Source organism: Suncus etruscus, chromosome 2 (assembly GCF_024139225.1).
Source record: "Suncus etruscus isolate mSunEtr1 chromosome 2, mSunEtr1.pri.cur, whole genome shotgun sequence".
NCBI lineage: Eukaryota > Metazoa > Chordata > Mammalia > Eulipotyphla > Soricidae > Suncus > Suncus etruscus.
The window spans coordinates 38686247-38702607 of NC_064849.1; the positions used below are offsets into that span (position 1 = coordinate 38686247).

The window sequence follows — 16361 nt, forward strand, 5'->3', positions numbered from 1 at the left end:
CTTTTGAGCAGGTCAATGTCAGAGCAGTGGTAGGGTCTTCCCTGGTAGAGGATTGCTTCCAGTTGTTGTTATAAAAACCTTGGATGTTTCGTAGATAGCTTCCCTGGTTCAGGGGTGAATGGAGGATGCCCGTTGGAAGTAGGAAATTTCTATTGGAACCATGAGGTTATTTGGTTCCACTATGGCTTTCCAGCAGCATTATACTAGCTGTATTCCTGCTTCTGCCTTACCCATTATAAGAATCCCTGCAGGGTAGAGGGTATTTTAAGAGTTAACTTCCTCGTTCCTCTCCCTCCCTCTCTACTTTTTTTTTTTTTATAGACTTTAATATTCTTTAAGGGCTTGTGGGGAGTGGAGTTGTTTTTCTGGGTAATATGACAAGCTTTTTTTTTTTAAGTTCAGGGTCACCTAATAGAACACAAATGGCTAGGCATAAGCACATTTGTTGGTCTCTGGTCTTGTTAAGTAGTCATTAATAAGAGGTTGAACCATGTAAAATTGTTGATATTTGGTCCTTTTTGCCAGGAAGTTTTGTACAGTATAAATATTTGGGCTTCATATTTTTTCAAACTAGCATGGCTGCACCTCTTCCTAATTTCCTAGCTTTGCAGTGAGAACCAGAACGGAGCCCTAGCAAGATTTCGTGCCAACAAACAAAGCAAGGTGATCCCCCTGGATTGAATGTTACTCCTGTCATTTAAACATCAAAACCCCATTTGTGTATTACAACTAGACGGGTTGTGGTGGGTAGAGTCGATATTTGAAGTAATGCTTAGCATACAGGACACTGAACTCACTCAGCCCCTTTATTGTTGAGTCTGTCTGTCTTTCCAGGTCACACACACAAGGAAAGTTGTAAAAATAACCAAAAAAAGTGCTCACAAAATGCCTACTGTAAGAACTATGCCACTGGCTTCTGCTGCCACTGTCACACCAAATTCTTCGGTAATGGGATGCACTGTCTGCCTGAAGGTGAGGGGAACGGTGTAGCTGGCATTCCTTCATGTCTGTCTGTTTGTAGCAGTTGCTGTGATACTAACTTTGGTCCTTGTGACTCCACTGCTTGAATCAACACACTGCCAGCTTGCAAGTCCACAGTATCTCAAACAGGAACACTTTTGACCTAATTTCTTGTCTGAAAAATAACCAGGAATGGTGCCTTCTCTTTAAAGTGGACAGGGGAGAATTGAGATAGAAGTCATTATCTGTTTCATGGAGAATTAACTAGTTTGTCAGGAAATCATGTAGCTGACTGTGAAATGATTGCTTCTGGAGTGTTGTCGGTGCAATTTCATTGTGTCTGTTCTCAGCCAGTACCGTTGTTGAAGCTAACTGCATTTGCTGTCTCTTAGGGGCTGCAAACCGAGCCAGTGGGAAAGTGAGTGGGCACCTCATCGTGGGCAATAAACCCATGAACTTCTCCAACTTGGACATGCACAGTTACATGGTAGGCAATGATGGCAGAGCCTACACATCCCTCAGCTCCTCAACACTGACTATTGCCTGGGCCTTTCTCCCCCTCATCCCCATTGGGGGTCTGTTTGGCTGGCTCTTTGCTTTAGAAAAACCAGGCTGGGAGAATGGCTTCCGACTTACAGGTGAGTTGGGTTGTGAAGGCATTGCTTTGATGGCATTGTTCCCTGGGGATGTGTTTTGAATTTTGCTTAATTTTAGGTATTGTGCTCGTACTCAGTAATGCTCTTACTCTTGGTTCTATGTTCAGGGATCAATCAGTCCTAGTGATACACAGGGATCACATGTGATTCTCAGGATAAAACTGATCTTTTTTTTATTGTGATTTACATTGTAATTTACAAAGTTACTCATATTTGCGTTTCAGACATACAATGTTTTAGGGCTAGTCCCACCACCAATGTCAGCCTTTCTCCACCAATGTTCCTAGAGTACATCCCATGCCACCACCCACAATCCCCAGGCTGCCACTATAACAGGCCCATTTTTATTTTGGTTGTTAAAAATTGGGTCTCATGACTTCATTGGTGTTGACTCTGGCTTGAATATTTAATTCTATACTTTTTTTTGGGGGGGGGAGTTGGGTTCACATCCGGCAGCACTCAGGTTACTCCTGGCTCTATGCTCAAGAATTGCTCCTGACAGGCTCGGGGGACCATATAGGATGCCAGGACTTGAACCACTGTCCTTCTGCATGCAAGGCAAATGCCCTACCTCTATGCTACCTCTACGGCCCTTAATTCTATACTTTCTTAACACTACCATGCACCTGAGACCTGTTGGTCCCTGTCCCCCATCTACTCAATTTTTTCCCACTCAATTTCTTTTCTTCTCCTGACTATATACCGAGGCCTCGAGTTTTCTCAACAATACCCATTTAAACCATTGAATTTCTTAATGCAGTTATTCTAAATGCCACATATAAGTGATACCATTCTGTATTTATCCTTTTTTCTGGCTTACTTCATTTAACATAATACCTTCCAATTCCACCCATGTTGTCGCAAGTTGCGTGACTTCACCATTCCTTACAGCTATGTAGTATTCCATATGTATCACATTGTAATCCACTCCTCTGTTGTTGGACATCTGGGTTGATTCCAACTCTTATTGTACTTGCTGTTGAACTGAGTGCTGCAATAAGTAGTGATCTGCATACATTATTATGGGAATTATTTTATTTTATTTTATTTATTTTATTACTTTATTTTATTACTGGGAATTTCAAGAGTTTTGTTTTAATTTTTAATATATAAAATGATAACTTAATGAAAATGAACAATCCTATTAAAAAGAGTGAGAATCACAAATATCAGTAGAAAAAATAAAGGTAAAATGATCATGAAGAAGTACGAATTTCTGGAAGGCTATTATGGTTGTGAGTAAAGGGGAAATGGGAGAATGGAGCAATAGAAGCAAGAGGTGATATGGGAGGCAGAGAGGAGTTAGACCCAAGTATTCCTCATTCATCATAACACATTCATCATTGTGTATTTTCACTGACTGAAAATATAGTAGCAGCATCTGTGTTTTTTTTAATCACAGTAGCACTCTTACAATACAACTATAAACTGTAAAAAAAAAAAATTAAGTTCCCAAACTAGAGCCTTCTGAGGCCACTGGAGTGGTCTGATATGCAGGCCAATTTGGGAAGGATGACCAGAATTGGAAAAGAAAGTGGTACAGTGGGGCTTTCCATTTTAGAGTCTAGCCTGTGAGCAGGGCACATTTGGAACACAGTGATTAAATCCCCAATTGAACAGTTTTTCATGAAAAATGAATTCCACTTGGGGCCAGAGTGGTGGCGCAAGCAGTAGGGCATTTGCCTTGCACGATCTAACCTAGGAAGGAATTCGGTTCAATCCCCCAGCGTCCCATATGGTCCCCCGAGCCAGGAACAACTTCTGAGCGCAAAGCCAGGAGTAACCCCTGAGTATCAATGGGTGTGGCCCAAACACACACACACACACACACACACACACACACACACACACACACACACACACACACACGAAAGAAAAACAAATTCTACCAGCACCAGAAGGAAGTGGCATGACATGAGCTGAAAGAAACCACATTCTTTGATAGGAAAGAAAAAAAAAGGAAGGAAATTTACAAAACAACAGTTTCTAGTCAGTCAGTCTGTAGTCTTGATTTCAGTTCAGTTCCCTGAATGCCAACATTGGTAGGAATTAAGAGAAGTTTGCACTAATGCTGGAAATCATAATGGGAAAAGCAATACTCTTCTGATTCCTGTGATATTTTCTCCTCTACAGGATCTACCTTTAACCAGAACATGAACATCACTTTCTACCCAGGAGGGGAGAGTGTTCAAATCATTCAAAAAACTGATGGATTTGACTCTGAGCTTAATATGTACGTTACTACCTATATGAAAGGCCATCTGCCTTACGTTGCAGAAAACTCCACTGTCAAAATAGAACCCTACAAAGAGATTTATAACTACTCAGACTCAAGTATGTGTAACCAACTTTTACATCGGTAAACTGGGGATAAAGCAGCTCTCTCAAGATGTTTATGAAGAAGCTATGCATTACTATTTGGAATGTCCTTAGAACAATGTAGCACATGACAGGAACTTTGCACCATTGTTATATTCCTGTTATTGTTAACTATATAATGAGTGTGTCAGTTTCTATACTTCAAAATATCAATGTCTCTATCCAACACTGCCGAATAATGGAATCATTCTTTAGGAGAGGTGTTGGTAGAGGTAGAATAATTATATCATTTTTAATCATTCTTTTTGCACGAGGGAAAATATTAGAATATCTACTTTAAATCTGAGTTTAGTCTGCTTTAAAATCACAGTCTGATTCACAGTGGTGCAACATAGATGCTAGATTTGGTAATAATGCATAAAGATGGAAAAGCTTATCTTGAAAGTTTAAAATAAGAATGAAATTAAGAATCTGAGAGTCTCTTTCTTCTCATAGAGGAATTCATTTTTTGTTTACCTGGATGGGCTAATTCTGTAATGTGTTCTGTAAAATGCTGCCTGAAGGTGAATGAGAACCTCAACCTACTTGCCTTTCTTTAGCTCTGCTTTGGTTCGAGTTGCAGGATACCTTCTGGCCTTTACTTTTCTATGGTTTGAGAACCAGAAGAAGCCAGGAAAGAGATCCAGTGGGGACTTGAACTTGTGTAGTAGAACTTAGGGCCAAATTACGGGCCTATGCTCCCCATCTAGGAAGAGAGAAGCAAGTCCTTTTTTTCCCAAGAAAGTTCCTTTCTTTAAACTGGACTCAAGCATAAAGTGTCAAGTATAAGACAAGCTAGACAAAAAAATTAGGGTATAGAATCAGGAGGACTCAAGTTCCAGCCCTACTTCTGTCACATGCAGCCTTGTGTCTCTGGTCATCTCTTCACCTCTGAAAGGCTCTGTGCACCAGGCAGCAACCCTATTCTGAGATGCTGTGAGGAAGGAGTCAGGTAGTACCCCCATTACACTCAGCAAGGCTGGTATAAAAGGGCGATGAGTCTGCTCACAGTGGCAGCATTAATTGTGCCCCCTTTCTCAACCTAAGTTTCACTCCGTTCATTGGGATGATTTTTCCTGTGTCTATTATAAATTCAGAAACTTACCAAAAGAATATACTCCAATTAAGTGAAAAGCTTAAAAAGTATATTTTTTGCAGCTGTGACTTCCATAAGTATCAGGAACTACACTGTTACATCTGGTGATGTCACTGAGAAAAAGTCCTACCTCGTCAACCAGACCATCACTTATGAGAAGTGCAGACACTCGCTCAGTCATGAACCGCTTCACTCCACCCAAATGCTCACTGTGGATCGAGTCTTTGTCTCATACCGAAAAGGCGAAAATATGCTTACATATGCTGTGAATAGTCATATTGGTCCTGCTGAAGGTATGGCTTCTCTTTATGTTTTGTTTGTTTTAGTTCGGTTTGGGATTATACCTGGTAGTACTCGGGCTGCAGCTGGCTTTGTGTTTGGGAGTTTCTCCCAGAGGTGTAGAGATGGTGATCAAACTTGGGCCTTCTGCATTCAGAGTATGTGTTTCTCAAGTCCAAAATTTTTAAAATTCTATAAAATGATTTTCTCCTTCCCTTCCCATTGCTGTGGTTGTGATATCCATGGTTTGCACACTTACGGTAGTTGTTTAGGGCCAGAGAGTCTATACCAGGGATCACACTCAGCAGTGACAGGTGTCAAACAAAACTGGATATCTACATGTAGAAGAATGAAGGTAAAGTCTCTATCTCAAATATAACAAAAAATGAACATGTAATGGGTCAAAAGTATTTTAGAATTATTTTTGTAACTTAATGTATTTTTATATATAAAACTTTAGAAATAGCTTTAATTTAGAAAAAATATAGGGGTGGAGTAGATTTATGTAATCTTGCATTTGGCAATGATCTTAAATGCAAAAAGAATTTAAAAATAAGAAATGAGGGTCATGCTAGGGATCAAACCTGGTTTAATCAAGGCAAGTGCCCAATCTGCTGTATGATTGCTTCAGCCCTTTAATAAAAATATTTGGGCCCACCGACTGTGCTCAGGACTTACTCCTGGTTCTTCACTCAGGGATCACTTATATATAGTGCTGAGATCAAGCATGGGTTGGCCACATCAAGGCAAGTACCCTGCTCAATGTACTGTCTCTCTAGTCTCTTAATGAACTCATTTAATTCCTTCAACACTTCATAAAGGAAGGGTGTTTTATTAAACAGAGACTGCAGTGTTGACATGCAGACATGAATGAACCTGTTCCCTGTTAGAAAGAGGCAAGTTGATATTCATCCCATCACCATTCATTTCCAGAACTGGCCCTGATAACCTCACAATTCCTTCCAAGGTTCTGCTCACCTCAATATTGCCTCTTCATTGAGATTAAAATCCAAAAGTGGGAGTGACTGTTTTTTTACCCCTTATATTTTAACCTACTTCATCCCTACTTAACACAGCAGTAATATTCCTTATGCCTGAAGAGGGGAAGTAGAGTGGCAGAGAAGAAAAACAAAAAATATGTTTTCCTTTCCCTTTGTGTGTAGAAGTATCTTTCTAAGAGTCTTTCCCGGGGCCGGGTAGGTGGCGCTGGAGGTAAGGTGTCTGCCTTGCAAGCGCTAGCCAAGGAAGGACTGTGGTTCGATCCCCCGGCGTCCCATATGGTCCCCCAAGCCAGGGGCGATTTCTGAGCACATAGCCAGGAGTAACCCCTGAGCGTCAAATGGGTGTGGCCCAAAAAACAAAAACAAAACAAAAAAAAGAGTCTTTCCCTTTTTCCAGAGGGAGCAATTGATTGTCTGGTTGGAATGTGCAGAATAAACCCAGCTGCATCTTCCTGGGGTGAGGCAGAGGGGTAAGGAGGAGGGAGTGCTCTTGGGTCTGCCCCAGGAGAGCTGTCATTGCCCACACCTCCACGCCCCAGTCTCCCACTCTTCTCCCAAATAGTAAGACTTTATGTGTTATTTGACTGTTTGTTTAGGGGGTCCCAAAAGAGAATGCAGGAATTCTTACCCTTCTGATGAGTTGAGATAACTTGGCTACCTCTGAAGCTGAGATGGCTGTTCCTTAAAGGAGAGCCTCTCTTTTCTTCATTAAATGAACTCATTAGTTCTAGATCCCCTGACATAGAGTTGGGCAGCTTAAAGAGGAGGAGGGTGAAAAATAAAATGAAGGAAATAACTGGCCCTCTCTAATTACTAGAAAAGGGTTTGAAAAGCTAATAAGCTAGAGATTGAATAGCCAAGCAATTTTAGAAATATAATTTAAAAATGTTGGGCACTTGGAGATACTATAACACCAACAGTGTGTTCCTAGCATATGACCACCTCTTATTTGATCCCTAGTATACATCATCCCCACAGCATCACTGGTTGCTGCTCTGGAGGCCCCAAGTACTGCTTCGATAAACCTGATACCCTAGGGGCTGACTAGCACCATGTTCTCAGGCTTTTGTATTGAACCTCCATGGACATGAGTGGCTGAAAATTGCAAGTGAGGCCTCTGGGTCTCCTTGGGAATTCCACACCATCCTACATACACACATCCAATATATATAAGTGAATACAAATAATATTTTTAGAAACCAGATTGATTCCACTAACAGAACCAATTTCAGGTCCAAAGAGTCACTCCCCTTGGCTTTCTATTTGCTATCCTTGTCAAAACTATTATTTATTTATTGTGTGGAGCTGGCAGTTGAATCCAGGGCTTCACATATGTAAATAAAGTGCTCTACAGATGAGCCACATCCTAACCCTTCAAACTGATTTTTTGAACAAGGGCTGCCTTTTAATTTATACAGAGCTCTATGAACGATATATCCACAGTCAGGTTAGAACTTCAGTGAATATCGTGCTTGCTTCGGCAGCACATATACTAAAATTGGAACGATACAGAGAAGATTAGCATGGCCCCTGCGCAAGGATGACACGCAAATTCGTGAAGCGTTCCATATTTAAAAAAAAAAAAAAAAAGAACTTCAGTGAATACCAAGTATGAATATTTTTTTCTCAATTTCAGGTGGGTAATATTCTGCCCAAATTAATATATCATTTTTGTGTGTTGCCTCTGTTATACTCTTTTATTCCTTTAAATGCTTAACAGTGTGTTGAGCTCTTGACCTCCATCTCTATGCTGAAAAATAGCAACAAGGAAATACCAACAATAGGATTAAGCATACTCTTCATAAATGAAAATACTATGATATGTATAGTAGGTGGGGGGGGGAAAGATCCACTTTTTACAGAATATTCAAAAATGGAGGAATAATGAGGAAAGGATCCAACTTATGTCTTATTGTGGACCTCTGATGAGTCGTGTTGAGACATCTAATCTGTGATCTAGGCCAGAATCTAGAACTCAGGAGCTTGGTGGGTGCATTTTTCATTTACTTTTTGTGTGGTGCTGTGATACCTTTAACTGTTTTCATCTGAAAATTATGCCTCTCTCCAAATATATTTGGAAGTATATTTTTTGTTTTATTTTATTTTATTTATTTGAAGAATGAGAATTCTTATTTAAAAATTTGAGAGATAGGTAGTGCATTTGCCTTGCATGCAGAAAGTCGGTGGTTCGAATCCCAGCATTCCATATGGTCCACTGAGCCTGCCAGGAGATATTTCTGAGCATGGAGCCAGGAGTAACCCTGAGTGCTGCTGGGTGTGACCCAAAAACAAACAAACAAACAAAAAAAACAACAAAATAAAACCAAACAAAAAAAAGTTTGCTAAAACACTGGTAAAACCTGTACACTGTTTTTTTTTTTTTCACTACTATATCAATTTCCATACTTCCATACAAGTTTTATATTTTTTTATGGAACAGTGATAACTGTTCAAGAGTCAGGAAGACTAAGGTTTAACAGTATGGTATCCACGCAGGGGCTTTTGGACTCAAACATAGGGTAGCAGCTTAGTTTTCATAGTTTAGAATCCCATTAAATAGTAGAGATGGCCTAAGTTAGTGACCGGACTTGTGAAATCTTTTTCATCTGAAATAAAAATGATTCTAGGAACTGAGACAAAGTTAAAAACCTCAAGTGAAGATTAACAGTGGACCTATTGAGGAGGAAGAAGGAATGCAGGCGCTGGGGACATGGTAGACATGTCTACTGGAGACACACCTTAAATTATATTGGGTTTCCTTATTTTTTTCTGTAATCATAGAAGGCACACACTCCTAAGGTAAACCTAGGGAAATATAGAGGTTCCCCAAATTAATGGATTCATTCCAATTTGGTATTTGGGAGTCCTTCCAATGCTACTGTATGTTAGTTTAGAGCAGATTAAATTTATGAAGTATCTATGGTGATAGCTGAAAGTGTCAGAAAGCATGAACTATGCAGTCAGACTATTGACTTTTCAACCCAGTTACATCCACCTTTTCTGTCTATGAACTTGGACTCTCTTAGTGTTACCATTAAAATAAAATAATACCTTTCTCACAATGTGGCCATGAAGAATTAAAAAATGGTAAAGTGGATAGAACAGTGCTCGGCATATAATTACTTTATAAGTATTACTGTTATATCTAGATATAAAGATCTTTGGGGATTTTTCAGCTGGTAACAGTCACCATCACCTAGTGAATGGATGGATCCATAGGTTGATCCTACAGAGTCAAAACTCATTCCTAATGATCCCAGAGATAAAACTAGGCTTGAGTGTACCTGAGAGTGTTTATCTTGCATGCAGCCAATTCAGATTCAATCCCTGGCATACCATATGGTCCCCTGAGATGCCAGGAGTTGCTGCGGATGTGCTGCATCCCTAAGCAAGACCTTAGTGGGGTCTGTAAATCCTCACTGGGAGAAGCAGGTACACGAGGCAGACAAATATGAAATATAAAATAATGATACCACACGCAATATGTGTGGGGTCAACACATTTCTGGCAAGAGTGTGACAAATTTAATTTTTAGGCAAGGGAGTATATAAAGGGAAAAAGAGGCAGTCATTACATGAAAGGAACGCAATGTACATTGTTTGATTTTAGAACAAATACACATAGCTTTAGGTGGTTTGTAACCTTAGAATAGAATAGTTAGGTGTTAGAGGATAAAAGGAAGACTAAATTCTTACATATCAAAGAAGTTCCTGGCCCTAGGTGTCATTACTGATGTAAATTAAGGGATAGCAGGAATCCTGGTTTACTCCTGATAACAAATATTCTTAACCTGAGGGAAATAGTATTGTAGCTAGGAGCTAAGAGCCACTTCCTATGATCTGGTAATAGAAAGAGATAACACTAAAGAAAGGGGTACACAATTATGCCTAGTAAAATGGCCTAATTCTACACTGACCAAACCTGTTTGTAAGCAGGTATTCAAAGTGACAGGGAAAGTCCCTGAGTCAGAAATCATGCTGCTGTTGTGCTCAAAGGCAGGGAGAGAAGACCATTGTCTTGAAGATGCTATGTTTTGACTTGGCCTTCTGAAGTAAAAAGGCTGACAGAAAGAGAGGTAGCTGGCTGGACTTTGAGTAGCAAATATACTAAGCCAGCAGGGAACTTCTAGCAGTTTTCTTTGGTACTGAAATTTCTTTAATGACTGCAGGATAGCTAAGGCCAAATTTCTGTAGTATAGCAGAAACAAATTAAAGGGAAAATGTTAAGTCACTACCATGTAAGAAGTATGACAAAAATATCGCCAGTGATCAATGACTGAGTTCTCCAATGGGCCTTCTGGCAGATAATTCTTGGGAGGAAAATTTGGCACTGCACCAGGAAAGCCAAAAGCCACGTCTGGTGCATGCTTCCTTAATAAATGGAGACATACCTTTGCAGGTAGTGACAAGGAGTAATTAATTTCTAAGCTCAGAGCCAGGAATAAACTCCTGAGCACCTGGGTATGACCCAAAATGCAAATAAAATAAAATAAATGTAAATCTAGGGTTAAGACTCTGAAAAATCCGGACGACCCGACCCCCCAGTTGCCCAGCACAGAATAGTGAAAAAGGCACGTGCTCAGCAAATTGCAGGCAAGTTCCAAGTTTAATCTGATCGATCAGAGGTTCGAAACGTGCTCAGAGCAGAGCAGAGGTTGCGAACCCCAAAGTCTGAAATCAAGGGGTTTTTATACAGTTTTCAGGTGGGCTGTGTTATTTTTACAGAGGAAACAGGAATGGGCTTTGATATGGGGGAATCCGGAGGTTTTGGGGGTAGGTGTGAGTAGGGTCCAGACTTCAAGTCTCCAAGTGAGCGGGATCCAGACATTAAGTCTCCAAGATGTCTTCAGCACAATTAATGCAGGGTCTGTAAAACCATGGGGAGCCAGCAAATGGATCAGCACCTGTAACTCAGTAGATAAAAGACAAGCAGGTAGTTAACACAGAGGGGAGGTTGAGGGGGGAACATTGCATTGCATGAGAAAGAGACAGACAACTCCCATCAGGAATGTGTAGGGGAAAATATGTTTTTCACTTCTTTCATTTCCCACTCCTTCTTGTTAATAATTCTATTCTTAGAATTAACACAGAAGTAACCGAAGTAACCACTGCTAGCCAAGAACATTGAAGGGATTTTGGGCAGACGTCTCTTCTGTAACTACTTCCTGCTGAGGTGGGGCGGAGTTGGTTTCAGGGGTTAAGTTCAAGGTGCAGCAAGTGGTTACTCAGAGTTTTGTGGGTACTTCCTGATATTGCTGTCTTAGCACCATTAGCTTAACTTCCCCCACTTGAGTGCGGATAAAAGTTACAACTCTGTTTACGATACAGGGTCCTACTGCAACTATTAAGAGTACACTTAGCAGTGGACCAAGTAGAGGCAGGAGGTAGGGGAGGATTCCTCCCCATAGAGACCATAACGGTTGATCATAGAGTTCCTCCCTTCGCTTTGCTAATTCTTCCTGGTGTTTCTTTATTCTGTCTCGTACTATTCCGGATTTATTAACATAAAAGCAACATTCTTCTTGTAAAGCTACACACAATCCTCCTTTCTCGGCTAGGATTAAGTCTAGTCCCCTCCGATTTTGCAGGACCACCCGGGCGAGTGAGTCATGCTGGTCTTGTAGGTCCTGGATAGACTTGTAAACCTGCCGGATGTCTGAGGCCAGTCGATCAGATAACTTATTATACCGGTCCAATGAAACTCCTAACCCTGCAGCTCCCATTCCTAATCCTCCGACCACACCTAACGCAGCCAGCAGGGGTAGTAATACTACAGCCCTACGAGTTCGAGTTCGGTGTCCTCCCAGGAGGTCTATGCTGGGAAGAGGGACTGGTTCAGTTCCTGGGAGAACATCAATGTTGGGTAGCAGGAAGGCAGGTGCACAAATGCCTGTGCTATTTCTGGGTAACACTGGATAAGCCAAATTTCCTCCACAGACCCAGACCTGTCCTGGGGGGAGGCATCCCAAGTCCAACGAGACTTCGGAGATGTTAGAGCACCTTGTTGTTGGTACTTGCCCTAAATCTATGGTTAGTGAGTAATTTCTAACATAGCAAGTGGAGGAGTCAAATTCCTGAGGGATTACCTTAAAGGGCTTGGTATAGGTGCAGTTTGAAAAGCTACTTATATTTGGTTTAGGCACAGGTATTGCTAATGGCCAATCGTTACTCATTTTCATGCATAGCCAGCAGTCAGCCGCTAAGCTTGGGTTGGTTTGATTTAAGAGCTTGTGAGTGTACTTTAGAATCTCGTGTATATTTGAATCCAGATCCTCATTTAGCACCCTAGCTTGAAGGGAGGGGTGCTTGGGCCAGTTTGGCATTAGGTTATAAACTTCCTTTTCGGCCCATTCTATGGCTTCCTTTTCTTTTTCTTGATCTGTGGGCCCTCCCCCATCTGATATATGTAAAGGGGCCTTTAGAGGCCAGCAGACCACATCTCCAATATTTGCTAGACAATGTGCTGCCCCGTATGGAGTTTTAAAAGTTTCAGGACCCCATTCACCTCCAGTGCTCCCCTTGTAGGTATCAGTTAGTTTCGCCACCAGGTAGAGTTGGCCATTTTTAACGCACTGCTGATAGGTTTTATAGCACCGTGAGTGTACCTGAGTTAGCTCTACACATCCTGGGGGGCAGGTTCCTTTCGTGTCCGGGGGAAGGGGTTGGGGTTTTTGCTTACATACCCACTGAGCCTTGATTTCACCTGTGGAAGCTGTTGGCTTGAGCTGGAGATAGGCCGTTTTAGTGCCACAGTCGACTGCCTGTGTAGCTCGGTACTCAGGTTTGAACTGATGACCTCCGGGGCAGTCACAGGGGTTACCGTAGAGAGTCCTTAGCAGCTTTTGGTGTTCCACTGGCCGATCAAACCCCCCTAAGACTGGGGGCATTAGAAGTAACCACAGGAGTTGAGGCAGGAGGAGCAGTTTGCTGGCGTTTAAGCCGGATTTTGAGCGGGTTTTCTGCTCGCTCCACTGCCCACTCATTCTGATTAAATTCTATTGGTGCTGGCTTTAAATGTGAGGCGTGTATCCACGCCGCAATACCGTCTACCTTAACTGCAGTAGGGGTCGTGAGGAGGACAACATACGGTCCCTTCCACCTGGGTTCTAGTGTTAGAGCACGATGTCGCCGCACGAGGACTGAGTCTCCTGGCTTGTAGTTGTGTGGTACTGTCAGGTCCCCGGGCTCGTATGCCTGCTGAAGATTTTTCCAGATGCACTTTTGCAGCGTGGTGACAGCAGCCAGTCGGGCAGCCAAGGGGGAAGAGGAAGCAAGAGAAGGTTCATAAGTATCAGTTATAACTTTTACTGGGGGAGGAGCCCCATATAGGATTTCAAAAGGGGTTAAACTACACTGGGAGGGGAGAGGGGTGTTTCGAGCCCGGAAAAGGGCTGAAGGGAGGAGGGAAATCCAGTCACTTACGCCAGTCTCTAGAGATAATTTAGTTAAAGTCTCCTTAATAGTTCTATTCATACGCTCTACCTGTCCTGAGCTGTGGGGATGATAGGCACAATGTAGCTTCCAATTGATTCCCAGAGCCCTGGCCAATCCCTGACTTACCTGGGCCACGAAAGCAGGTCCGTTATCGGACCCGATTACCTGGGGAAGTCCGAACCTGGGGAAAATATCATCTAGAATTTTCTTAGATACCATTTGCGCAGTTTCATTTTTACAGGGGTAGGCTTCTACCCAGCCGGAAAAAGTGTCCACAAAAACTAATAGGTATTTCAGTCCATATTTGGTGGGCTTGATCTCGGTGAAGTCAATCTCCCAGTGCTGTCCAGGTCGTGTTCCTCTTAATCGTTTTCCCATTTGGATTCTTCCAGGGTAGGCATTTACCAGCTGACATGGCTGGCACAACTTAACAACTTGTTCTGCAAGTCTTTTTATTTCCTCGGGGCGCGTGTCCCCCAGCCAGTCTCTTGCAATTTCTAACATTTTCCTGGGCCCTAGGTGGGTGAGGCGATGGAGTGTTTTTAGGTACTCTTGAATTCTTGAAGTTTTCTCTTGTCTAGGTACTTCCTTGAGTGGCAACAACCTTCTTGCCTCTGGGTCAGGCTCTTCTATTTCTTCCGGATCTAGTTCAGCAATTTTTGTAGTTTTCCACTCCGGCTTGAGTGGAGGTATAGGGATGTCTTCTCTGACCCATACTAATGCCTCCTCCTGAAGTGGCCTTGGTCCTGCGACGGGGCAGGGCAGTAGTCCCTCAGCTGCAGCCTTTGCCTCTGCATCTGCTTTTCGGTTCCCTGCTGCTACTGCTCCATTTCCTTTTTGATGTCCGGGGCAGTGAACGATGGCCAGTTCTTTGGGGAGTTGAAGGGCAGATAATAATTCCAGTATTTCCTTTTTATTTTTAATGTCCTTTCCCGCTGAAGTCAGCAGCCCTCGTCTTTGATAAATTATGCCATGGACGTGGGCGGTTCCAAAAGCATACCGACTATCTGTGTAGATGGTGGCTTTCTTCCCCTTTGCTAATTTTAAAGCTTTTGTTAATGCAATTAGTTCTGCCCGCTGAGCAGAAGTTCCATCTGGCAGCCGTTGGGCCCAAACCACTTTATGATTGCTTACTACTGCTGCTCCGGCTCTTCTTTCTCCTCCTTTTACAAAACTGCTCCCGTCTGTAAACCATATCACATCTGACTGCTTTAACGGCTGGTCCTGGAGATCTTTTCTGGTACTGCTTTCCTCAGCCAGTATGTCTTGGCATTTGTGCAGTACCGGCTCTGCTTCTTCTTCAGGCAGCAGAGTGGCCGGGTTTAAGGTGGCGGGTACTCCGATATGAATTCTGTCTTTGTCTAGCAGAATACTTTGATAGTGTGTAATTCTTGCGTTTGAGAGCCACCGGTCCGGAGGCTGGCGGATGATGCTTTCCAGTGCATGTGGGGCTACTATAGTTAGCTTTTGCCCAAGGGAGATCTTGTCAGCATCTTTTACCAAAAGGGCCGCGGCTGCAATTGCCCTAAGGCACTTGGGCCAGCCACTGGCTACTGTGTCCAATTTCTTTGATAAGTAGGCAACCGGTCTTTTCCATGGCCCGAGTGTTTGGGTTAAGACGCCTCTGGCCACCCCGCCTCTTTCTTCCAGAAATAAAGTGAATGGCTTACTCACATCAGGTAGAGCCAGCGCTGGGGCGGACAGCAGGGCCGTCTTGATTGCATCGAAGGCTTGTTGGCAATCAGGAGTCCATTCAAATGCTGCATCTCCCTTTGTGAGATGGTATAGAGGTGCTGCCAGGTTGGCAAAACCCGGAATCCATAAACGGCAAAACCCTGCTGTTCCCAGGAACTCACGCAGCTGTCGCCGTGTTGTTGGTGGCGGGATTTGGGCAACTACTTTTTTCCGAGCCTCTGTCAGCCATCGTTTGCCATCACGTAGGGTATATCCTAGGAACGTTACCTCCTGTCTGCATAATTGGGCCTTCTTGGCAGAGGCCCGGTATCCCAGCTGGGCTAGCTCTTGTAGCAAATCTAGAGTGGCTTGCCTGCAACTGCCCTCGGTTTCGGCAGCGATCAGCAGGTCATCGACATACTCTAACAGAGTTACCTGTGGGTGTTGTTCGCGAAAAGCACTTAGGTCCTGATGCAAAGCTTCATCAAAAATGGTGGGGGAGTTTTTAAATCCTTGCGGGAGTCGTGTCCATGTCAGCTGGCCTGAGATGCCGGCCTCCGTGTCTGTCCACTCGAAAGCAAACAACGGCTGGCTAGCTGGGTGCAAGGGTAAGCAGAAGAAGGCGTCTTTCAAATCCAACACAGTGTACCAAATTCTGTCTGGACTGAGGGTACTAAGCAGATTGTAGGGGTTGGGCACCGTAGGGTGAATGTCTTCCACCCGGGCATTAACTGCCCTCAAGTCCTGTACTGGTCTATAGTCCCCGGAGCTAGGTTTCTTGACAGGGAGGAGTGGAGTATTCCATTGGGACTGGCATTTTACCAGAATTCCTTGCTTATAGAGCTTTCTGATGTGGGGAGTTATTCCCTGCTTTGCTTCTTGACTCATGGGGTATTGCCTGATT

General features: G+C 42.9%; 1 protein-coding gene and 1 non-coding gene across 2 annotated transcripts in view; both read left to right on the forward strand.

Annotated features, from left to right (window-relative positions):
• Positions 1 to 16361, forward strand: part of NID2 (nidogen 2) — a 73040-nt gene that overhangs the window by 23683 nt on the left and 32996 nt on the right. Inside the window, 4 exon segments of the mRNA XM_049767665.1 lie at positions 835 to 972; positions 1353 to 1598; positions 3750 to 3950; positions 5133 to 5363. Of these exon segments, the coding sequence (XP_049623622.1) occupies positions 835 to 972; positions 1353 to 1598; positions 3750 to 3950; positions 5133 to 5363 (816 nt within the window).
• On the forward strand, positions 7819 to 7925 carry LOC126003060 (U6 spliceosomal RNA). Its single transcript, XR_007493604.1, has one exon. It is a non-coding gene; the product is annotated as a U6 spliceosomal RNA (small nuclear RNA).